At 42.9% G+C, this 24,829-nt stretch overlaps 2 protein-coding genes across 2 annotated transcripts in view; both read left to right on the top strand.

Moving 5' to 3' along the window:
• Positions 1 to 23,450, top strand: part of LOC140367128 (uncharacterized) — a 142,407-nt gene extending 118,957 nt beyond the window's left edge. The window contains exons 1-2 of the mRNA XM_072453470.1: positions 9,346 to 10,291; positions 21,751 to 23,450. Of these exons, the coding sequence (XP_072309571.1) occupies positions 9,363 to 10,291; positions 21,751 to 22,762 (1,941 nt within the window). The 5' untranslated portion in view covers positions 9,346 to 9,362 and the 3' untranslated portion in view covers positions 22,763 to 23,450. Of the gene's footprint in view, positions 10,292 to 21,750 lie in introns of the transcript that reaches the window.
• Positions 1 to 24,829, top strand: part of LOC140366860 (uncharacterized) — a 195,683-nt gene that overhangs the window by 118,943 nt on the left and 51,911 nt on the right. The gene's annotated exons all lie outside the window — the stretch shown is intronic.

Genomic DNA, 24,829 nt, shown 5'->3' with positions numbered 1-24,829 from the left:
AGCTTTACTCTGATTTGTATTCAACAAAGAAAATCTATGTATAATTTAAAATGTGTTTTTCTTCTGTGCAGAGATTGTTTCTATTTGTTTTTTTTTCTCACCGGATGTGACAGAGTTTAATGGGATGAAAGAATTTGTAGAAGCTTGTTGCAAAGACCTAGATAAGGTTAATGAAGGTGCAGTAGATGAGTGGAATAACAGGATGATGGGGCTGTGTGGAAGAGAGGGAGGAATGTCACATTAGTTTTGAATAAGTTGCAAAGAGAATTGACTAGTATTATGGAATGGGGAAGCCAGTGGAGTTTGAACATTTCTGTGGAGAAATCAAAGTGATTTTTTTGGGGAAAAGGAAGATGGTAAATGTCGGCCTGCAGCTGTAGGACAAAGCACTGGAAAGGGTTGCATCATTCAAATGTTTTGGGGCCCATCTTGATGAAAAGATGACATGGAGAAAGTGGCAGATAAATGTAATCGAGTAAGTAATGTAATGCAGTGTCTTTCTGATAGTAACTGGGAGTCAGACAAAACCACTTTGTTAATGATATATTAGTGTTTGGTTGAAAGTTTAATCACAATGATATTTTCTTTTGGGATTGTATACAACAGTTTCCCATGTTTACTTTGCTGTTGGGAATCAGCTAAAGCGGGAGATGTGACGTGATTTAATCTGATCATTACTATGTGTTCCACTAGAGGGCGCCACTGTTTTGTGTTGCAGCTTGTCGCTGCTTGATGACGTAAGAAGTGCCCTCTGACCTAAGATAGACGCTGTTGTTGCTCTTACTGACTTCTGTCTAATTCTCTCAATAAAAGACATTTAAGTTCGACTCCAACGGCTCCAACTCAACACAGCCGAAGGTAAGTGGAGAATGACATTGTATTTGTACAGGAATGTGTTTCATTCACTTATATCCAACGTTTAGGACAACGTTTTAACTTGTGTGTGACGTTAGCTAGTCGGCTAACGCTACAAACTCAAAACAACAACGTAAATGAAATGAAAACTCTGGGGACGATGGAAGCGCGGAAGGATGCCCAGATGAGTCACACGGAGGAGGGAAAAGAGTGTTTTTTGGCTCGACTTGAACCACGTACAAACCTTCTCCGCTCTCTAGACCGAGGAGCGAGCAGTGACGAGAGCAAAATCCTAAAAGGATCAGAAACTAAAAAGTAAATAAGCAAAAATAAATTGATTTTGAGTGAAGCAAGTAGAAGAGAAGGGGAATTTATGGTTGGTGTGGTGGAAACTAATATGATCGAGGGAGTATTTAATGACATGCTGTTTGCCTGGGCTATTTGACCGCGCCGCGGCTCTGCAGCCACGGTCGTCCCAAGACCGATACCCCGATTCAGGAGCCCAGACACCAGGCTTCCTGTTTCGGTGGTGAGTCTCCTGGCGTGTTGGCCCAGCGGTTAGAGACATGGCTTTGCGTCTAGAGGTTCCGTTGATCGACATGCGACGTGAACTCCTAATCTTCGTCCCTCGTCTCCAAACAACATACAGTAAAAGAGGACTAGAGGGGAATGCTGCCAAAACCCCTGAACTAACATTGTTTTCGCCATCCTGGTAATTTGGTATTGAAATAAATGGGAAAAATTATTTGTTGTTTTTGTGTTTCACTTTTCTCATATAATCTAGGTCTATGTTCGACAAAGCCCAAAGATCTACCTATAGATCTAAATTATTGTATAATTTAGTATTATTTGAATCGTCAGTAAGATAAGATAAGATATTCCTTTATCGTCCCACATGGGGAAATTTCATTGGTGCAACGCAGGTAGATACAGAGGTAGATACAGAAGAACAGATCACTTATAGGAAGTCTGAAAAACACTTTCAGTAGAAGATCTCCTATAAATAAATAAATAAAAACTCCCATTGACAAATAAATAAATACATAAATACCATTGCATGTGATCACGACAGTAATTGCACTTGAATATGTGTCACGACAGCACATAGATTGCACATGAATTTCACAGTAATTGCACATGAATTGCACATGAATCACAACAGTAATTACACATATGACAGAATTGCACATGGTTAGGTTAGGTCAGTATTGTGAGTGTTCAGTACTAACAGTTTTTGTTATAAAGTCTGACAGCAGCAGGAAGGAAAGACCTACGGAACCTTTCCTTCGCACATCGAAGGTGGATCAGTCTCTCACTGAAGCTGCTCTCCAGAGCGGAGAGAGTGTCCTGCAGGGGGCGACACTCATGGTCCAGCATAGATGTGAATCTAGCCAGGACCCTCCTGTCCCCCACCTCCTGCACCCAGTCCAGAGCACAGCCCAGGACGGAGCTGGACTTCTTGATGACTCTGTCCAGCCTCTTCCTCTCCCTCTCTGTGATGCTGCTGCTCCAGCAGGCCACACCGTACAGGAGGGCTGATGCCACCACAGAGTCGTAGAAGGTCTTCAGGAGTGGCCCTGTCACTCCAAAAGACCCGAGTCTCCTCAGGAGGTAGAGCCGACTCTGGCTCTTCCTGTACAGTGCGTCTGTGTTATGAGTCCAGTCCAGTTTGTGGTTCAGATGAACACCCAGGTACTTGTATGAGTCCACATTCTCAATGTCCCAAAAAAGTATTATTTAAAGTATTAAAGGTTTTTTTTTTTTTTTTTGTTTAACCATAATGAGGCTATAGAAACACAATTTAGGCTTTCATTAATAGCTGATATTGTTTATCATATAAAAAGGAGAGAGAAAATCTGCTGTTTAACTCGACCATTTAATACAGATGAGTATTTTGAAAATAAAATATACTGACCACAACTACGCTAATGATAGAAGGTTGAGCTTAACCAGAACTTTCTCCCTCCTCCGTCCTCTGCTTCAGCAATTTTCGGCTTTTTCCGCCGCGCGCTTTGGCGCTTTCAGGCCAATCATTTTCCCATTTATTTAAATACCAAATTACCAGGATGAAGAAAACAAAGTTAGTTCAGGGGTTTTGGCAGCATTCCTCTCTAGTCCTCTTTTACTGTATGTAGACGAGGGGAAAAAATGTAAGATTAGGAGTCTGGTGTCGATCTGGGGAACCATCGGGCGGGGGAGCGCGGCGGTTACGGGCGGGGGAGCGCGGCGGGTGCGGGCGGGTGGATGCGGTGAATGGTCCATGTTTTCTCCTGCGTTTTGCGGCATACCAAACGAAGATCAGTAATTCACCGTTGATGATAGCGTAGTTTGTGATTCAAATAGTAGTTTGTCCTGACAAATTGCAAGATTGTGCTGAACGCAGACCTGAGCCGGGAGAAAGAGAGAGAGCCTAGGTGACCTGTGACTTTTCATTGATGTTCAGGGGGTCAAAAATACCCGAGTTGTGGCAGAAAGAATGAAGCCTAAAGAATGAAGCCTAAAGAATGAAGCCTAAAGAATGAAGCCTAAAGAATGAAGCCTAAAGAATGAAGCCTAAAGAATGAAGCCTAAAGAATGAAGCCTAAAGAATGAAGCCTAAAGAATAAAGCCTAAAGAATAAAGCCTAAAGAATAAAGCCTAAAGAATAAAGCCTAAAGAATAAAGCCTAAAGAATAAAGCCTAAAGAATAAAGCCTAAAGAATAAAGCCTAAAGAATAAAGCCTAAAGAATAAAGCCTAAAGAATAAAGCCTAAAGAATAATAATGCTAATGCTAAGACTGCGGCACGAGAGGAAATGTCCCATTAAAATAAAAGAGGAAGAGGAAGTGAAGGCATTCATTGCGCCTCTGCTGGTCAATTGTGAAAATACACAATATCTGTAATGTACTTTTTTCATGGCGTCTCGGGGAGAATATAATCCATGAGTTTCAAACAAATCAGACAATGTTGAGTTTTTCACACAATGGGTAGGGGGCGCTATAGAGTAAATTTGTTACATGGGTATTATTTATTTCCAATCAGTCCATAAAGACGCATTAGTGAGTGAAACATGAGCTCCGTAGATCAATTCCAATAGGCGTGACTTGTCCTTGAAAAAACAGGAAATTTAGCCTTTTTTGAGGGCGTGTTACGCGGAGACCGTAAAGAATATCAACATTCTTTTGAATATTTATTACATTTCAATGTCTTTAGATGCAAAAGGTGTTGTTTTGAGCTCGATCGGACAAAAAACCTAGGACAAGTACGATTCTGAAAAAAAAAAGGCCACTTTGATTGGACATGGCTGACTTCCTGTTTAGTTAGGGGCCTGGGGGGCGCCTAACTTTTCAAAGTTAGGGCCCACAAGCGCGCGGCATGTAAAACAATTTAAAGTACTTTTATCTGTTATTTGATATGAAGAGCACAAATACTGAATCATATAAACCAGAGATCATGATCTTTAAACTGTTTAATTCAATATAATAATGTTTATTATATACAAAATAAATACTGTTTACAGCATTTGACACAAGGAGATCTTGTGGAATATATGAAACCACGTCCTACAAAATAAAATACTAACATATATACATTGCATATACAAAATAAACTACTAACATATATACATTACAACCCCAAAGGGGTTGTAATGTATATCCGTTCGATCCCAATTTTATCTGCGTAAACCCCTTTTTTCCCCTTGGAGGATGCGGTTGGGGAAGGAAGATTTAGCCACAATCCTCCTGCTCTGAGTCTGAGGCCAGCTGCTCCAGTCTCTTCATTGCCAGCTGAACATACTCCTCCACAGGATCATCCTCCTCCTGATATAACTCTGTGTCAGGGTTGTCAGGCACAGACTCAATGAACCTTCTTGCTCCTCCCTCATTCCAGAGGTGAATGGCGGGTAGTGGATCAAACAGGGGTTCAGAGGGTGTCTCCAACCTGATGGTGATGGAATCTGTCACACTCTCATCTGTAAGGTAGGTCCTGTAGATGGTCTTCACTAGCTTGAGGTGGCTGAATCCCCGTTCACAATCTGCTGAATATGCTGGAAGAGTCAGGAGCAGGTCGACCAGCCGCAAGAGGTTGGGGAAGAGGTCTCCATAGAGGGCCCAGACTGTGTCCCACTTGAGTGTCCTGTCACCGCGCTTGGCCAGCAGGTCCTTGAGCTGGTCAAACTCTGGCTCCACGGAGTAGACCTCCACACCTGCCTTTTCCAGCACACCCTTGAAAGTGGTCCTGGCCTCCCCTATCTCCTCTTCTCCAAAGTCTAGGAACATACAATGAGGAATCAAAAATTGGATGATTTGGCATTATTTTAATGTTAGAGCTTAGGTTTTTTTGTGTTAGTTGTCTAACAACTAACCTGCAACTTCAGACTGCTTTGAAGGCCAGTTCCTCAGCGAAGCAAGCTTGGCTGCCTGCAGAGCACCAGTTGTGATGTCATCAAACCTGTTCTCAAGGTTGTTGACCAGACCTGTCAGGACCTTCTTACGAAGCTTATCAAAGTCGAGTCTGGAACTGCTGAGCTTTAGGCCATGAAAGGTACTGACGTCTTTGACTTCTGACAGTCTCGGACCAGCCCTAAAAAGAATTTTATATATATATATATATATATATATATATATATATATATATATATATATATATATATTCTTAATTCATCTACAATTTATATACCAAACTTCAAATAAATTGTATCAACTATGATTATTATAGATAGTATGAACTTTCACTTACTTTGTTTTGTACTTGGTGAGGAGGTTGATGGTGGTTGCAGTCATGTCGTGAATGTCTGCCACTGTGGCCTCTTTCCTCTGCATGGTCTTTGACAGGATCCCCAGACACTTGGTGACATCAGCCAGCAGGTGGATTAGCAGGATGATGTCCCTGGACATAAGGGCCTTGAGGTAGCCCTTGGACCTGCCTCTGGCATCCACGCTGCTCTCGGTTGTCAGGAAGCTTGAGATGAAATAAAACAAAACAAAAATTAAACTTCTTTGTCTTAAAATTTCCTTAGTGAATCAAAATTTGATAATTTGTGTATCACATTTAAATCAATGTGTTAACAAACTTACTTTGGATAGATGAGTTGTCACAGCCTCGTATCCCCTGATCAGGTTTTCGAGGGCCCTCAGGCTGTGGTTGACCCATCTGGTGCCCCCGAATCTAGTGGGAATCAAGGGGGTCTGGCCGAGGATGCGGAAAGTCTCTCGTAGGTTCGACCTGTTGAGCGAACTGTGTTTGTAGAACTGCTGGAGGCCGACCATGAGGGCTTCCAGGCGCACGTAGAGAGGTTCCCTCTTGAGGGAGTCCTTGTAGGCAAGCTCAAGCCGATGAGCTGCGCAGTGGACAGCCTGGAGCGAACTCTGTGGGGCCTTCTTCAGCTGGGCAGCCACGCCGTTATTCTTCCCCATCATGACGCTGGCCCCGTCACTGCCAAATCCCACCAGCTTGGGCTTCCACAGCTCTGCTGGAACACCAAGTGTTAATAATTTAATAATAATTAAATGTCAATGTAACTGGATTGGCCACGGTCAGTCACAAATGTCAATAGAATCATGTTTTCATACATTGAAAAGCCTAAAATCTAGAGTTCACATTTACTGTGGAATTTATCTTGAACAGCTGTGTGTGTTTAGTTCACCTTTCCATAGCTTTGTAGATGGCTCCAACTATGCCCTCAGCACTGGCCCGGCTGATGTTCACATAACCAATGAAGTTGACATTGATCGTCCCCTTCACTGCGTACCTCGCATACACCATTTCACCCTCGATTGAGGCAGTGTCCTGTGAGCCGTCCTAGATCAGGGTGAGGAAGTCTGCGTTGATGATTGCATCCCTCAGCTCATTCCTCCTGTGGAGCGCTATGAAATGAGTGAACGTTGCCGCTGCCTTGTCATTGTCATAGGCATTCCCAACATCAACGCCTTTGGTCCTGTCAAGTTGGTTTAACCACACATAGTCCTTGAATGAGCCACCATTCTGCGCCAATGCGTGGCAAGACCTGAACTGGATGGACAGCTTTTCCAACTGCTTCCTGTTAAGTTGCTGTATCATCTTGGCAGCTACAGATGTGCCAGGCTTGGCATCCTTGGCAGCTTTTTCGAGGCACGCCTTCTTGTCCATGATTGAGTCCTGGTGCTTGTTGAGCGCATCCCTTTTTATACTTTTGCATCCATTACACTTGACGCCAAATCCTGCGGTCTGAAGGTTAAATGAAATTGAAATGGTTATTTCAATTATAAGAGTAGTATAATTATAAGATCTGAATCACATTATTTAATGTTTACAAAGTATTTTTTTAAATGTACACATTTGGATTACATTTAATAAATATTCTGAATCATAATCTTCTTGTCGGGGAACAAATCAAGTATCAGTATTGTTTAAAATAGTAGCTTGTAAGAGTTCTGTTAAATACCAAAGCTTGACAAATAAATACCTGTGCCTTGTTGAATCCCTTCTGAGGAAATGCCAAACACACCGTGCAATATAACAATCCAGCCTCCTTGTCATAGTGATGCCATGGGAAAGGTGTGTCCCACGACTCCATGTATTGTCTGTCCCTTTCAATCTTCTCATAATCATTTTTTTTCTTTTTCTTCTGTTCTTCAGTGACTTTTTGTTTTTTGGGTGGTGGGGGTTTTCCCCCTTCAAGACACTTCCACATCGAGTTTTTATTGTAAACAACTTTACTCTGTCTGTCCGCAATTCAGTCTTCACTTTTGCCGCAAAATTAGACCGGGCATTTCCGAGGACACGTGAACACAACACGAACGCAACGGCCAATCAAATGCCCGCTTTCATTCATACTACGTCACGGAGACCGCTCGGCCAATGAGAAGCGAGAAGACGTGCGAAGTGGGCATGTCTGTCAAAACAAAACTTAAGCGATGAAAATGCCCCAAATATGGCCAAATTACTAGTTAAATCTTGATTTTTTTTGAGGAGGGGCACGGGGGGCCCCCTCCTTTTTCAAACCGCGGGCCCGCCGGAGATTCAACTGCTTGCGGGCCCCGGGCCCCCGTCTATTTCGCAGCCTGCAGAGTGACATAAGATTCCATTTTTAGTATCCTGATCAAAAAAGTCAATGGAACCCATGTCATATTTGTTACGGCATAGCCTTAGCTATTACAGAAACCTCCCATGTTATTCCAATGGGAAAATCGCCCAAATCTCTGAAATGTGAACATGCTGACACTTTATACTTCTAAGAACTCCTCCTTGGGCGTTAGCCCGATTAACCTGAAATTTGTTGAGACTCATCTTCAGGAGTGGGCCATCAAAACCTTTCCCTTTTTAATATGTAAAACAAAGGAGAGAAGACGCGATAACGCCACAGTAGTAGTATGAATAATAGAAGGAAAATTGGGGCGTGTCAGCGCCTCCTCCTCTTGCAGCGTGGCGAGTGCCAATCATTGCCGGCTTTATTTGCTGTTATTCTTTGATAACTTGGCATTCCCGTGTGCCGCTGTGTCATGCACTGTGTACCGGTGTTTGCCTCGGCCCCTGTTTACACCCCCACTTTCTCCACGCTGAAACTACATCATGGGGTGGGCTGGGGAGGCAGATAGCTCTTATCGAGGGAGGGGGTGAATCTCAAACAGTTTGTATTTCCAGGTTTGTGAGCGGATCCAAGATATGGGTGATATTTCATAACTTATGTTATGGGTGTTGCACAACACTTATTATGATCAAATGGCATGATATGGGATATTTAAAGGTCCTAAATGTTTTTGCTGAATGTTTCTGTTTGCTTGTTCAGACATTAGTCACTTGCCTGTCACATGACATGTTTATGAAGTTATTTCAGGTGTGAACTGTTGCCCTTTCCGTGAAGTGACCCAAACTACCATTTTTAGAACCACTTACATTCCCAGGAATGTTGTGTAGGAGCATTGCGACTCCTGCTGACCAATTTGTTCCATGACTAAAACATATTTTGTCTCCCCAACATTTTTAATAATTTTTGTTGTGTGTCTCTTGAAGAAGAAACCGATGTGCTTTTGTTTTAGCCGAGTCTCTCAAACCCCTAGCGTTGAGAGAACCTTGCCGTGTGGGGCGGGCTGCGGCCTCATGAGTTCGAGTCCGGCCTGTTTGCTGTCGTTCCCCAGTCTCATTCCCATTTCACGCTGCACTGTCCTGTCAAAGAGGCAAATATTTTGCAAAAAAAAGTACTCGGATTGTAAAATACAAAGTACTGTATGATGAACTGCATGTTCATTGATGTTGCATCATATTTTTACCAAGTCCTTTGCCAAAATGTAATGTAAACATGTTTAAATGACAGCTCTGGGTCAGACTGGTTTGATACTGTCCGTCCTCACCCAAAGCCAGAGCTTGTTACACTGTTCACATTCTTATAGAAACAGTAAAGTCCTGTTCATTTCATAACTCACTGAAGCTTGTGAAAATGACTCAGTGTCAACAGTGATGAGGAACTGACAAGTTCTTTATTTAACACTATTATTACTTTACGTCTTCTTTTTCTGTGTTCATGGCAGATCTAAAAGTCCATCAGAAGAATGGGGTTTACCTGTGACCAGTGTGGAAAGACATTGAGGTCTGCTTCTGTACTCAAGAAACACTACAGAACTCACACAGGAGAAAAGCCTTACAAGTGTGACCAGTGTGGAAACAGTTTTTCTACAGGAAGTCATCTCAAGATCCACACCAGAATCCACTCTGGAGAGAAACCTTACAGCTGTGATGTCTGTGAGAAGGCATTTTCCCAGTCAAGCCTCTTAATAAGACACATGAGAGTCCACACTGGAGAGAAACCTTTTAAGTGTGACCAGTGTGAAAAGCCTTTTAGAACATCAACTGACCTCTCCAAACATTACCGAACCCACACAGGAGAAAAACCATATGAGTGTGACCAGTGTGGAAACAGGTTTTCTACAGCAGCTCATCTCAAGAACCACACCAGAATCCACACTGGAGAGAGACCATACAAGTGTGACCAGTGTGGAAACACTTTTTCTACAGCAACTCATCTCAAAAGACACACCGGAATCCACAGTGGAGAGAAACCCTACAGTTGTGATGTTTGTGAGAAGGCATTTTTAAGATCAAGCAGCTTAATAGCGCACATGAGTGTCCACACTGGAGAGATATCTTCCAGCTGTGATGTTTGTGAGAAGGTATTTTCCCGCTCAAGCAGCTTAATATCACACATGAGAATCCACACTGGAGAGGAACCTTACAGCTGTGATGTTTGTGAGAAGGCATTTTCGAGATCAAGCAGCCTAATATCACACATGAGAATCCACACTGGAGAGGAACCTTACTGCTGTGATTTTTGTGGAAAGGCATTTTCAAGATCAAGCCACTTAATATCACATATGAGAATCCACACTGGAGAGAAACCTTACAGCTGTGATGTTTGTAAGAAGGCATTTTCCCGCTCAAGCAGCTTAAAATCACACATGAGAGTCCACACTGGAGAGAAACCTTACAGCTGTCATGTTTGTGAGAAGGCATTTTCCCTGTCAAGCACCTTAAGAAGACACAGGAGAATCCACACTGTTGAAAAGCCTTAGTCTTATCAGATGTATGTGTTTTCACATCAAACACCTGCTAATGTTCATGTTTTACAATAACAGGCTGAGAAATAGATTTTCAAAGTTAGGCAATTTGAGGGGCCCACTAGCGCGCGCGGCATCGCTGCGTCATAAGAATAAGATAAATTTGTTTTTTTAAACCTCTTTATTAGCATGTAAAACAATTTAAAGTACTTTTATATTTTATTTGATATGAAGGAAGAGCTCAGGGCTGTCCGGTCCCTGTATGACCGGAGCAGGAGCTGTGTTCGCATTGCCGGCAGTAAGTCAGACCTGTTCCCACTGCATGTTGGACTCCGCCAGGGCTGCCCTTTGTCACCGCTTCTGTTCAAAGTTTTATGGACAGCATTTCTAGGCGCAGTCAGGGGTCGGAGTTGTGTCCGGTTTGGGGACCACAGGATCTCATCTCTGCTGTTTGCAGACGATGTTGTCCTGATGGCTCCATCAAACCCGGACCTGCAACATGCACTGGGACGGTTTGCAGCCGAGTGTGAAGCGGCTGGGATGAGAATCAACACCTCCAAATTCGAGGCCATGATTCTCGACCGGAAAAAGGTGGCTTGCCCTCTTCAGGTGGGTGGGGTGTCCTTGCCCCAAGTGGAGGAGTTCAAGTATCTCGGGGTCTTGTTCACGAGTGAGGGAAGGATGGAGCGTGAGATCGACAGAAACTTCAAGAAACTATTGTGTACGAAGGGTATGTTGAACCTTAAACTTCCATTTCTGTTCAAAGAGGGATTCTTTTTCTGAACAAAATGGCCGCTGTAGGACATATGTGTCCAAAGAGACCCTTTAAAAGACATGACCTTTTCATCATTCAAGACACTGTTGCAGAAAGCAAAGCAAAATGTTGGATGGGTGGAAGAATGTTCCCCATCCCCCATGGACCAACAACACTGTCTTCACCACACCCCCCTCCCCCCCTTTGGGTCAACACCTCTGATAAAGAACACAGAGGACACCAAATGGGTCCAAGGACCTGACCCCTGTGGAGAAGTGGAATCGTCCACTGTAACAAATCCTCTTGTTCTGCTGGATGGAAACTTTCTCAGGATTAAGTCCTTAATGACTGTATTTCACATTTAAACTGACTTAACGTTTACTGTGTGATCTAAACTTGTAACTAAATCATGCTTTAGTTTAGTTTGCCTTAAGAGCTGTGTTTGAAATGTGTTTGTCATATTTAATGTACTTCCTCATGACCTGTTAATGATGTGTGTTCATTGACATTGTTGCAGTATGATTTTGCTGGTTTAAGTTATATTTGTGTTGACTGAGAGTGCGCCCCAAACTAATCCAAAATATTTCCAATTAATGATTAGGATCGGGTTTGGCAATTTAATTTATCTGAATATTCATTGTACATTTTTAATAAAAATGTGTTGGCTAAAATATGAGAGTTTTTCAATAACTTTTAGCCTTTGTCAAACATTCACTCACCAATGCAAGTTCCTAGTCTGTGATTTTTGTTCACTGACAATGGCAATTAAAGATTTTCTGATTCTGTTTTCACACATGTAAATGGATTTTCAAGTTTGACTGTGCGTCCACGTCATCAGGAGTTAAGTTAGTCACATCTTCTTTGATATTAAAATTAAGTTCATGTACAAGCTCCTCCAAATTCCCAACAAGATGTGACACATTTCTTGAATACTTTATAAACTAAGAGCTTTAATGTATTAACTTTCACATGTTCATTTACTTTAGTGGAGGGCATATATATACTTGGGCCCCTGACAAAACTTCACCCCTGTGGACAGCTGCTGATTTATTCAGTCTACTTCATTTATTCAATGTTGTCCACATGTGATAAAAGGAGCTCTCAAACTGCTAGATGTTGTACTTCAAAAGAAAGCTGTCGCCCACTTATTTCCAGTTGAATCGATCATTCTGGAAAGAAGTCAGTTTGTTCTCCAAACCCACAAATATCCTAAACTACATCTATATATTTCAGTGACTTTTAAAAAATATTGTCAAAAGCCAACAAATGCTCAAACTAGTGTCAATCAGACCATCCTCCAACACCAGCTTTACTCTGATTTGTATTCATCAAAGAAAATATGTATAATTTAAAACATAATCATTTAATATTTTCCTCTGTGCAGAGATTGTTTCTATTTTGTTTTATTTTCTCACCGGATGTGACGGAGTTTAGTCGAGCTAAATAGGATGGATTTGCAGAAGCTTGTTGTAAAGACCTAGATAAGGTTAATGAAGGTGCAGTAGATGAGTGGAATGACAGTTTGTGCTAGATGATTGCGTGTCATGTTCAGTTATATATTCCAGAAAGGAAAGGCCCAAAAGAAAATGTATGTGTGCCATGGTGGAACAAGGAGTGTAGCCAGGCAATTAGGAAGAGGAATAAAGCATAAGAGACTAAGGTGGCGGTCAATTACATTCATTACTATGTGTTCCACTAGGAGGCGCCACTGTTTTGTGTTGCAGCTTGTCGCTGCTTGATGACGTAAGAAGTGCCCTCTGACCTAAGATAGACGCTGTTGTTGCTCTTACTGACTTCTGTCTAATTCTCTCAATAAAAGACATTTAAGTTCGACTCCAACGGCTCCAACTCAACACAGCCGAAGGTAAGTGGAGAATGACATTGTATTTGTACAGGAATGTGTTTCATTCACTTATATCCAACGTTTAGGACAACGTTTTAACTTGTGTGTGACGTTAGCTAGTCGGCTAACGCTACAAACTCAAAACAACAACGTAAATGAAATGAAAACTCTGGGGACGATGGAAGCGCGGAAGGATGCCCAGATGAGTCACACGGAGGAGGGAAAAGAGTGTTTTTTGGCTCGACTTGAACCACGTACAAACCTTCTCCGCTCTCTAGACCGAGGAGCGAGCAGTGACGAGAGCAAAATCCTAAAAGGATCAGAAACTAAAAAGTAAATAAGCAAAAATAAATTGATTTTGAGTGAAGCAAGTAGAAGAGAAGGGGAATTTATGGTTGGTGTGGTGGAAACTAATATGATCGAGGGAGTATTTAATGACATGCTGTTTGCCTGGGCTATTTGACCGCGCCGCGGCTCTGCAGCCACGGTCGTCCCAAGACCGATACCCCGATTCAGGAGCCCAGACACCAGGCTTCCTGTTTCGGTGGTGAGTCTCCTGGCGTGTTGGCCCAGCGGTTAGAGACATGGCTTTGCGTCTAGAGGTTCCGTTGATCGACATGCGACGTGAACTCCTAATCTTCGTCCCTCGTCTCCAAACAACATACAGTAAAAGAGGACTAGAGGGGAATGCTGCCAAAACCCCTGAACTAACATTGTTTTCGCCATCCTGGTAATTTGGTATTGAAATAAATGGGAAAAATTATTTGTTGTTTTTGTGTTTCACTTTTCTCATATAATCTAGGTCTATATTTGACAAAGCCCAAAGATCTACCTATAGATCTAAATTATTGTATAATTTAGTATTATTTGAATTGTCAGTATTAAAAAGGTTTTTATTTTTGTTTAACCATAATTAGGCTATAGAAACACAATTTAGGCTTTCATTAATAGCTGATATTGTTTATCATATACAAATGTGCAATATAAAAGGGACTGTCTACAGAGCCGCGGCCGAAACTGCCGTGTTATTTTGTGCCGCGGCTCCTGAAACTCCTTCGCTATTTGACTGCGCCGTTTTAGACCGCGCCGGGTTAAGGTTAGGGTCAAGGTTAGCCATGAGGCTATATGGCAGTGCCGCGGTTCCTAAAACTGCTAGGCCATTTGACCGCACTGCGGCTCTGCACGGCCAATATATAAAGGAGAAAGAAACTTTCTCAGAACTTTCTCCCTCCTCCTTCCTCTGCTTCAGCAATTTTCGGCTTTTTACGCCGCACGCTTCGGCGCTTTCAGGCAAATAATTTTTCCATTTATTTCAATAGCAAATTACCAGGATGACGAAAACAAAGTTAGTTCAGGGGTTTTGGCAGCATTCCTCTCTAGTCCTCTTTTACTATATGTAGTTTGTGACGAGGGGAAAAAATGTAAGACTAGGAGTTCATGTCTGGTGTTGAACTGGGGAACCTCTCAACGTACAGCTGTATCTCTAACCGCTGGGCCAACGCGCCTGGCGATTTATTGCCGAAACACGAAGTCTGGTGTCTGGGCTCCAGAATGGGGGTAACGGTCTCAAGATAACTGCATGTTATTAAATGACCCACACAAGGTTGGCAAGATTGTGGTCTAGGAGATGGGAGACATACATTTCATCAGGAGAACAAGGAAAGGAACGGTCATAATAAAATGTAAAACAAAGAGACTGCAGGCAAAAGCACTGGCTTTGGAAAGAACATTGGTCCGTCAGATGCTTTGAACTGGATGTAGTTACGAGGATAAAGGGCGTCGTCGTTTAATGAACATGAGTTCCTCAATGTTGATGGTGTTTGCGGAGTACGACGTATGAAGCGTTTTGTGGATGGAACTAAGCAGGACATCAATCTGCCCGACATTTCGAGATGAACTTCTGGAAAAGATTCCATTTTGCTTGCCAAGAATATGGCCATGTTGCGACGGTGTGTAGAAGAAGAAAAAGATGTGCAAGCTGTGGAAAGTATGAATGTGATTTTTGAAGAATATTCCGTGAGGTAGAACAAACGTGCTGCCATTGTAAAGGGAATCACAGAGTCGGATCATCTGTTTGTCCAAGAAAACTGGAAGATCAGATTGATAATCTGAGGAAAGAAAATGAAATCTCATATTTTGAAGCTGTGAAGAGGGCGTGAGGAGACGTGGCGTGAGGAGACGTGGCGTGAGGAGACGTGGCGTGAGGAGACGTGGCGTGAGGAGACGTGGCGTGAGGAGACGTGGCGTGAGGAGACGTGGCGTGAGGAGACGTGGCGTGAGGAGGCTGTGAATGGGAAAGAAGAAAAGAGGACTTCAAGCTGCCCGAAATAAATTGTATGTTTGCTGTAACCCGACCCAAGTGGGTCGGTCGGTAGGTAAATTCTCTATTTTTTTACTTTGAAGGCAAAAAAAAAATATCCAAATCGTCGCCATTTTTGGATTCTGACTGTGACCGCCAGGGGTCAGGCTTGACTGTTCATGTTAAGTTTCCTTTTTATTTAATTTTTTGGCTTTGAATTATTTCTAGCGAGTTCCAGTGATCCAAAATTATTCAACACAAAAAAAAAAACAGTCGGTGAGGCGGCGAGATTTAAGACAAAAAAAAAATTGGGCATCATTTTGACAAAAGGCTAATATTTTTTTTTCAGTCTGCTATATTTTTGACTGGTTGGTCGGGTTACAGCAAACAGACATATTTTTGTGCTCTGCCTTATCAAACTAGAGAAAGTGTCTCTTGGTTTTTCTTACAATAATCCTTATTTGCTCAGCTGGTCTAAGAAAGAAGTCGGGCAGAATTGACATGGTCCTTGAAGCTACTAAAAGAGTCCTAAAGGTGAAGACACCGGGGAATATCTAAACACGCGTAAGGAGAAACTTTTGTGACCAGAACTGATCAGAGAATTTAAAGAACTACATACATGGTTTTCTTTTGTTTTGCAAACCGCCATAAGATTCCAATAGAAGAAGAATATTCCAATACAGCAGGTGGTGTAAATGCACCTAAATGCTGAGTGCTATTCTCCATAAAACAAAACCAAGAAGAATGAAAACTCTTTATCGGCTCGGCTGGATGTGAAGTGAATTACTGAGTGTGTATCTACTATTATTTTACACATTTATTGCTGCTTATGAAAGATATACGTGTTTCAACCGTTGTCCCGGCAACAATAGACTCTGGAAAACTACCGGAAGTTGAGGAGGAAGTTTTGTTTTTGTGTTTATTTCATGATCATTTCAATGAATACATCCATTCTTATGAACCATAGGCAATAGATGGTTAACAGGCGTAAAAGAAGTACTAATACGGATTAGTACTGAAAGTAAAAGTAAATAAAATGTAGTCAAAGAGGAAAGAAGAGTAGTTGAGTTGATTGTCTCCAGAGGTTCAGTTCCAGGTTGTTTTTCACTCCTTTCTTTCATGTGCTTCAGACATGAAAAGAAAAGCATAGTTCCTTATGAAATACACTGAAAAGTAACACGCCCAGCATTGAGAGATAACCAAGTAACTTTTGTTTTAGACCTGCTTTAGTCCCGCTTTAGTCCCGCTTTAGACCTGTTTTAGTCCTGCTTTTGTCCTGCTTTAGACCTGCTTTAGACCTGCTTTAGTCCCGCTTTAGTCCCGCTTTAGACCTGTTTTAGACCTGTTTTAGTCCTGCTTTAGTCCTGCTTTAGACCTGTTTAGACCTGCTTTAGACCTGCTTTAGTCCTGCTTTAGTCCGCCTTCATAGTTTATCCATGTTTTTTCTGGTAGATATGGTTTGGTTAGTCTTGGTTTTAACCCTGGTCTTGTCTTGGGTCTGCTTTGCACTAGTCGAGTCATGTTTCTGGTAAACACGGGGTTTTTGTGTTTTCGGCGATTTGAGAACTCAGGCGGAAGTGCGCATGCGCACTCCCCCGTGCGGACTGATACAACACACACATGCGTTTTGTTTATTAGCGCGACGGATCGCATCGCATCTCTCCCGTAGATTTCTGTCTCTTATGAGAAAGCTCGAACAGTCTTTCTCCGTCTTAATTATGTCCCGTACACTGAGGGAACTATATTATGATAGATCCATGCGCTTAGCCACGAGGTAACGTGCTGCTCTCTGGGGACGAGCCGCACGCGGCTGCAGGTGAGCGGTAGGTGCGTTTTATGATTGATACGTGGCAGGACTAATTGACTGTCCACGCCACGAGGAAATGAGACTCAGATTTGGTCCAAAAAAATCGTTCATTCAACCTTTAAGATATTTTTACTACTCTGAAAGTGAAGTTCATCTGTATCATGAACGATCGGGACACGCACTGGAATCGCTTCAATTCAACTTGTTTTGACTTTGTTCGGCTGGATTATTGAGTGTTTTCGTCGTGTCGTTGCGATGTGCCCTGGCTCCGAGCCCCCCCGGCCCCCCCGGTACGCGTTTACACAAAGGAGGAACTCATGAAACTGCGGAGAACCGTCGTCTTACCCGGAGATCGTCACGTTATCCCGGCGGACATCCTAAGGAAAACACCGAGAAGCAGAAGGGCTGGACGCAACTCCGGGAGAAGAGAGGGACAAACGGGAAGCCGGTTCCCGTCATAGTCATGGATAATGTGAGGTCCCTTCAAAATAAAATGACGGAAATAGCGAGCCTCATGCAGTCCCAGAGGATTTATAGGGACAGCATGCGGGAAGAAGAGAGGTGGAGGCCTGGCTGTGTATGTAAACACGAGCTGGTGTAAGCCCGAACACTGCACAGTGAAGCATCAGCTATGTAACAAAGACATTGAACTATTGGCTATTGGCATGAGGCCATATTATCTGCCCCGGGAGTTCTCACATGTGATTTTGATCGCAGTCTATGTGGCCCCGTCTGCCAATGCTGAATATGCTTGTGAAGCACTGCTCTCCTGCACTTGTGGGCTGCAAACACAGCACCCACAGGCTCTCTTCCTCGTCTCTGGTGACTTTAACCACGCTTCTCCCTCTTCTGTTCTACCAACATACACCCAGTATGTCAACTGCCCCACCAGAGACAATAGAACATTGGACTTGTTTTTTGCCAACACCAGAGAGGCTTATTCCTCTTCCCCCCCTCCCTCCCCTGGGCAGCTCGGACCACAACCTTGTACATCTGAGGCCTGTGTATGAACCCATCGTGTGCAGGCAGCCTGTGGTGTCCCGTGAGGTGAGGATGTGGTCTGCTGAGAGCGAAGAGGCTCTGAGGGACTGTTTCAGCACCACTGTCTGGACTGAGCTTTATGTCCCACATGGGGAGGACATCAACACCATCACAGAGTGCATCACGGACTACATCAACTTCTGTTTTGAGAACACTGTTCCCTCCCGGACGGTGCAGTGTTTTCCAAACAACAAGCCATGGATTAACCCTGAACTTCAGGTCAGGGAACAAGGAGGAGCTGAGGACTGTGCAGAAGGAGCTGAGGAGGAAGATCAGGCAGGCTGAGGCCGGCTACAAGAGGAGGATGGAGGAGCAGCTGCAGCAAAAGAGGAGCCTGAAAACCATCTCGGGCTTCAAAATCCCCCCTGTCCAGACAGAGGGGGATCTACAGTGGGTTAATGATTTAAATGCTCACTTCTTGAGGTTTGATCGGTCACTCACCCCTCCCCCCGCACAGCTGCATGCTCCCTCTTCCACAGCTAGACAATGCCCTGCATTCATATCTCTTCACACCTCTGCTCCGGACCATCGGCTCCCAACTTCGCCTGGACTCACCCATCCCCCCAGCACAAAGTCCCCCTGCCATCCACTGACTGTCACAGCAGCACAGGTGAGGAGTGAGCTGAAGAGGATTAAAGTGAGGAAGGCAGCAGGACCTGACGGCATCAGCCCCAGGCTCCTTAAGTCCTGCGCAGATGAACTGTGTGGACTTATGGAGCATGTCTTCAACATGAGCCTGAAGCTGAGGGTGGTACCAGTGCCCAAGACACCGCGTGCCAAAGACCTCAACCTCTGACACTTGGACCTGCAGTGTGGGGGCGCCCTAGGGCACTGTCCTCGCGCCCTTTCTCTTCACCCTCTACACTGCAGACTTCAGACATGACACGGACAGCTGTGTCCTGCAGAAGTTCTCATCACGGACAACGATGATGCGGAGTACAGGGGACTGGCGCAGGACTTTGTGGACTGGTGTCAGCGGAACCACCTCCTCATCAACGTGGGGAAGACCAAGGAGTTGGTGGTGGACCTCCGCAGACGCCACCCGACTGACCCCTTACCAGTGAACATCCATGGAAGGGACATTGAGAGAGTGGACTCATACAAGTACCTGGGTGTTCATCTGAACCACAAACTGTACTGGTCTCACAACACAGACGCACTGTACAGGAAGAGCCAGAGTCGGCTCTACCTCCTGAGGAGACTCAGGTCTTTTGGAGTGACAGGGCCACTCCTGAAGACCTTCTACGACTCTGCGGTGGCATCAGCCCTCCTGTACGGTGTGGCCTGCTGGAGCAGCAGCATCACTGAGAGGGAGAGAAGGAAGCTGGACAAAGTCATCAAGAAGTCCAGCTCCGTCCTGGGCTGTGCTCTGGACTCGGTGCTGGAGGTGGGGGACAGAAGGGTCCTGGCTAGATTCACATTTATGCTGGACCATGAATGTCACCCCCTGCAGGACACTCTGCCCGCTCTGGAGAGCAGCTTCAGTGAGAGACTGATCCACCCTCGCTGTGTGAAGGAGAGGTTTCGCAGGTCTTTCCTTCCTGCTGCTATCAGACTTTATAACAAACACTGTTAGTCCTGAACACTCGCAATACTCATATTCATGTGCAATTACTGTCGTGATCACATGCAATGGTATTTATTTAATCTTTATTATTTTTCCCCTCCATCCCTTGTTGGGAAATGGGAGGTTTTGTCTATAGGAGTTTTTGTTTATAAGAGATCTTCTATCGAGAGTTTTTTTCAAACTTCCTATAAGTTATCTGTTCTACCTGCGTTGCAACAATGAAATTTCTCCATGTGTGGACAATAAAGGATTATCTTATCTTATCTTAAGTCCTATGTTGATTTATGATGTTGATTTGTGCCACTGTGAATTGTTTGTGGATCTTATAGAGATCTAGAGTTCAACAAATCATTTACATTAGAACATGAGACGTTTTCAAAGTTTATAATTTCCATTCCCCCTTTGTAATTATGAGATCTAGAGAGTGCCCTCTGCTGTAGGTGGGGCCACTCTGCTGTAGGTGGGGCCACTCTGCTGTAGGTGGGGCCACTCTGCTGTAGGTGGGGCTACTCACATGATGAGTAAGACTGAAGGTTTCAAGGACATCATCACGCTCTTTAGCGTTTCTGTCACAAATATTATCCTGCACATTGAAACCACCTGTAATGACCAAACCATCAAAGTCTGTGCATACGACTGAAACATCTCAGTAAAATCAATAAAACAATGGCAGTGTTGGGGAAGCTTGTATAAAACAATGAAGAGGATGGATGGAGACTGTTTTGGCTCAATGTTAAAGGATACATACTCAAATTATGAAAACATCCCAAAAGACAAACAGGTAATTATTTCATCTCTAAAGATAGCACAAACTCTGCCCCCCCTTTTTTTTTTTGTGTTTCAGATTCAAACTTAAGGTTGGGTGGAGCAGATTCTATTAGAACTACATTTCCTGTGTTTCCTGAGAACTCCTCCTTGGGCGTTAGCCCGATTAACCTGAAATTTGTTGAGACTCATCTTCAGGAGTGGGCCATCAAAACTTTTCCTTTTAATATGTAAAACAAAGGGGAGAAGACGCGATAACGCCACAGATTCAGTAGTATGAATAATAGAAGGAAAATTGGGGCGTGTCAGCGCCTCCTCCTCTTGCAGCGTGGCGAGTGCCAATCATTGCCGGCTTTATTTGCTTTCATTCTTTGATAACTTGGCATTCCCGTGTGCCGCTGTGTCATGCACTGCGTACCGGTGTTCGCCTCGGCCCCTGTTTACACCCCCACTTTCTCCACGCTGAAACTACATCATGGGGTGGGCGGGGGAGGCAGATAGCTCTTATCGAGGGAGGGGGTGAATCTCAAACAGAAAAAATCCGCTCACAAACCTGGAAATACATTCCAGGTTTGTGAGCGGATCCAAGATATGGGTGATATTTCATAACTATTATGTTATGGGTGTTGCACAACACTTATTATGATCAAATGGCAGGAATGTTGTGTAGGAGCATTGCGACTCCTGCTGACCAATTTGTTCCATGACTAAAACATATTTTGTCTCCCCAACATTTTTAATCATTTTTGTTGTGTGTCTCTTGAAGAAAACGATGTGTTTTTGTTTTAGCCGAGTCTCTCAAACCCCTAGCGTTGAGAAAAGCCTGCCGTGTGGGGCGGGCTGCGGCCTCACGAGTTCGAGTCCGGCTTTCACCTGTTTGCTGTCGTTCCCCAGTCTCATTCCCATTTCACTGTCCTGTTAAAGAGGCAAATTTTGCGAAAAAAAAAAAGTACTCAGATTTTAAAATACAAAGTACTGTATGATATATGCAACATATTTTTACCAAATCCTTTGGCAAAATGTTGAATGCAAACATGTTTAAATGACAGCTCTGGGTTGGACTGGTTTGATACTGTCCGTCCTCACCCAAAGCCAGAACCTGTTACACTGTCCACATTCCTATAGAAACAGTTAAGTCCTGTTAATTTCATAACTCACTGAAGCTTGTGAAAATTACTTATTTAACACCACCACTCTCAACAGTGATAAGGAACTGACAAAAGTATAAGTTCTTTATTTAAGACTATTGTTACTTTACATCTTCTTTTTCTGTGTTCATTGCAGATCTAAAAGTCCATCAGAAGAATGGGGTTCACCTGTGACCAGTGTGGAAAGACATTGAGGTCTGCTTCTGTACTCAAGAAACACTACAGAACTCACACAGGAGAAAAGCCATACAAGTGTGACCAGTGTGGAAACAGTTTTTCTACAGCAAGTCATCTCAAGAACCACACCAGAATCCACTCTGGAGAGAAACCTTACAGCTGTGATGTCTGTGAGAGGGCCTTTTCCCAGTCAAGCATCTTAATGAGACACATGAGAGTCCACACTGGAGAGAAACCTTTTAAGTGTGACCAGTGTGAAAAGCCTTTTAGAACATCAGCCGACCTCTCCAAACATTACCGAACCCACACAGGAGAAAAACCATATGAGTGTGCCCAATGTGGAAACAGTTTTTCTACAGCAACTCATCTCAAAAGACACACCAGAATCCACAGTGGAGAGAAACCTTACAGCTGTGATGTTTGTGAGAAGGCATTTTTAAGATCAAGCCAATTAATATCACACATGAGTATTCACACAGGAGAGATATCTTCCAGCTGTGATTTTTGTGAGAAGGTATTTTCCCAGTCAAGCAGCTTAATAAAACACATGAGAATCCACACTGGAGAGAAACCTTACTGCTGTGATTTTTGTGAGAAGGCATTTTCAGACTCAAGCAGCCTAATATCACACATGAGAATCCACACTGGAGAGGAACCTTACAGCTGTGATTTTTGTGGTAAGGCATTTTCAAGATCAAGCAGCCTAATAACACACATGAGAATCCACACTGGAGAGAAACCTTACAGCTGTGATGTTTGTAAGAAGGCATTTTCCCGCTCAAGCAGCTTAATACCACACATGAGAGTCCACACTGGAGAGAAACCTTACAGCTGTGATGTTTGTGAAAAGGCATTTTCCCTGTCAAGAAACTTAGTATCACACATGAGAATCCACACTGGAGAGAAACCTTACAGCTGTAATGTTTGTGAGAAGAAATTTTCCCAGTCAGGCCACTTAATAAGGCACATGAGAGTCCACACAGTTGAAAAGCCTTAGTCTTATCAGATGCAAGTGTTTTCATATCAAACACCTTCTAATGTTCATGTTTTACGATAAATGAGCTTGTCATCAGGACAAAGTTTTTTTAGAAAAACAGGACGTTTCGACTCTCAACCAAGAGTTATTCTCAATCTAGTTTGAGAATGCAGATATTTATTCTACTCTGAGTAGGCCCCGCCCACCAGACTGTACCTACTAATGAAGGGTGTTTACAGTTTCACTTGAGATTACTCTCCTTTGTATCCTAACTGTAAAGGGCTATCAAACCCTTTTGTTAGCTGACTTTAGCTCCCTCATCACTAAGTACCATATTAGCATCAGAATGGCCAGGGCTTCAAGAAACTATTGTATAGGACAGGTATATGTACTGGTATGTATACGACAGGTATGTTGAACCTTAAACTTCCAATTCTGTTCAAAGAGGGATTCTCTTTCTGAACAAAATGGCCGCTGTAGGACATATGTGTCCAAAGAGACCTTTAAAAGACATGACCTTTTCATCATTCAAGACACTGTTGCAGAAAACAAAGCAAAATGTTGGATGGGTGGAAGAATGTTCCCCATCCCCCATGGACCAACAACACTGTCTTCACCACACACCCCTCCCCCCTTTGGGTCAACACCTCTGATAAAGAACGCAGAGGACACCAAATGGGTCCAAGGACCTGACCCCTGTGGAGAAGTGGAATCGTCCACTGTAACAAATCCTCTTGTTCTGCTGGATGGAAACTTTCTCAGGATTAAGTCCTGACTGTATTTCACATTTAAACTGACTTAACGTTTACTGTGTGATCTAAACTTGTAACTAAATCATGCTTTAGTTTAGTTTGCCTTAAGAGCTGTGTTTGAAATGTGTTTATGTCATATTTAATGTACTTCCTCATGACCTGTTAATGATGTGTGTTCATTGACATTGTTGCAGTATGATTTTGCTGGTTTAAGTTATATTTGTGTTGACTGAGAGTGCGCCCCAAACTAATCCAAAATAGTTCCAATTAATGATTAGGATCGGGTTTGGCAATTTAATTTATCTGAATATTCATTGTACATTTTTAATAAAAATATGTTGGCTAAAATATGAGAGTTTTTCAATAACTTTTAGGCTTTGTCAAACATTCACTCACCAATGCAAGTTCCTAGTCTGTGATTTTTGTTCACTGACAATGGCAATAAAAGGTTTTCTGATTCTGTTTTCACACATGTAAATGAATTTTCAAGTTTGACTGTGCGTCCACGTCATCAGGAGTTAAGTTAGTCACATCTTCTTTGATATTAAAATTAAGTTCATGTACAAGCTCCTCCAAATTCCCAACAAGATGTGACACATTTCTTGAATACTTTATAAACTAAGAGCTTTAATGTATTAACTTTCACATGTTCATTTACTTTAGTGGAGGGCATATATATACTTGGGCCCCTGACAAAACATCACCCCTGTGGACAGCTGCTGATTTATTCAGTCTACTTCATTTATTCAATGTTGTCCACATGTGATAAAAGGAGCTCTCAAACTGCTAGATGTTGTACTTCAAAAGAAAGCTGTCGCCCACTTATTTCCAGTTAAATCAATCATTCTGGAAAGAAGTCAGTTTGTTCTCCAAACCCACAAATATCCTAAACTACATCTATATATTTCAGTGACTTTTAAAAAATATTGTCAAAAGCCAACAAATGCTCAAACTAGTGTCAATCAGACCATCCTCCAACACCAGCTTTACTCTGATTTGTATTCATCAAAGAAAATATGTATAATTTAAAACATAATCATTTAATATTTTCCTCTGTGCAGAGATTGTTTCTATTTTGTTTTATTTTCTCACCGGATGTGACGGAGTTTAGTCGAGCTAAATAGGATGAATTTGTAGAAGCTTGTTGTAAAGACCTAGATAAGGTTAATGAAGGTGCAGTAGATGAGTGGAATGACAGTTTGTGTGAAATGATTGCGTGTCATGTTCAGTTATATATTCCAGAAAGGAAAGGCCCAAAAGAAAATGTATGTGTGCCATGGTGGAACAAGGAGTGTAGCCAGGCAATTAGGAAGAGGAATAAAGCATAAGAGACTAA

The sequence above is a fragment of the Eucyclogobius newberryi genome, unplaced genomic scaffold (genome assembly GCF_026437365.1).
Source record: "Eucyclogobius newberryi isolate DKJ021-1_F unplaced genomic scaffold, fEucNew1.0.hap1 SCAF_2, whole genome shotgun sequence".
Classification (NCBI taxonomy): Eukaryota; Metazoa; Chordata; class Actinopteri; order Gobiiformes; family Gobiidae; genus Eucyclogobius; species Eucyclogobius newberryi.
The sequence above is the reverse complement of the archived record's forward strand: the minus strand, read 5'-3'. Positions and strand labels throughout refer to the sequence as shown.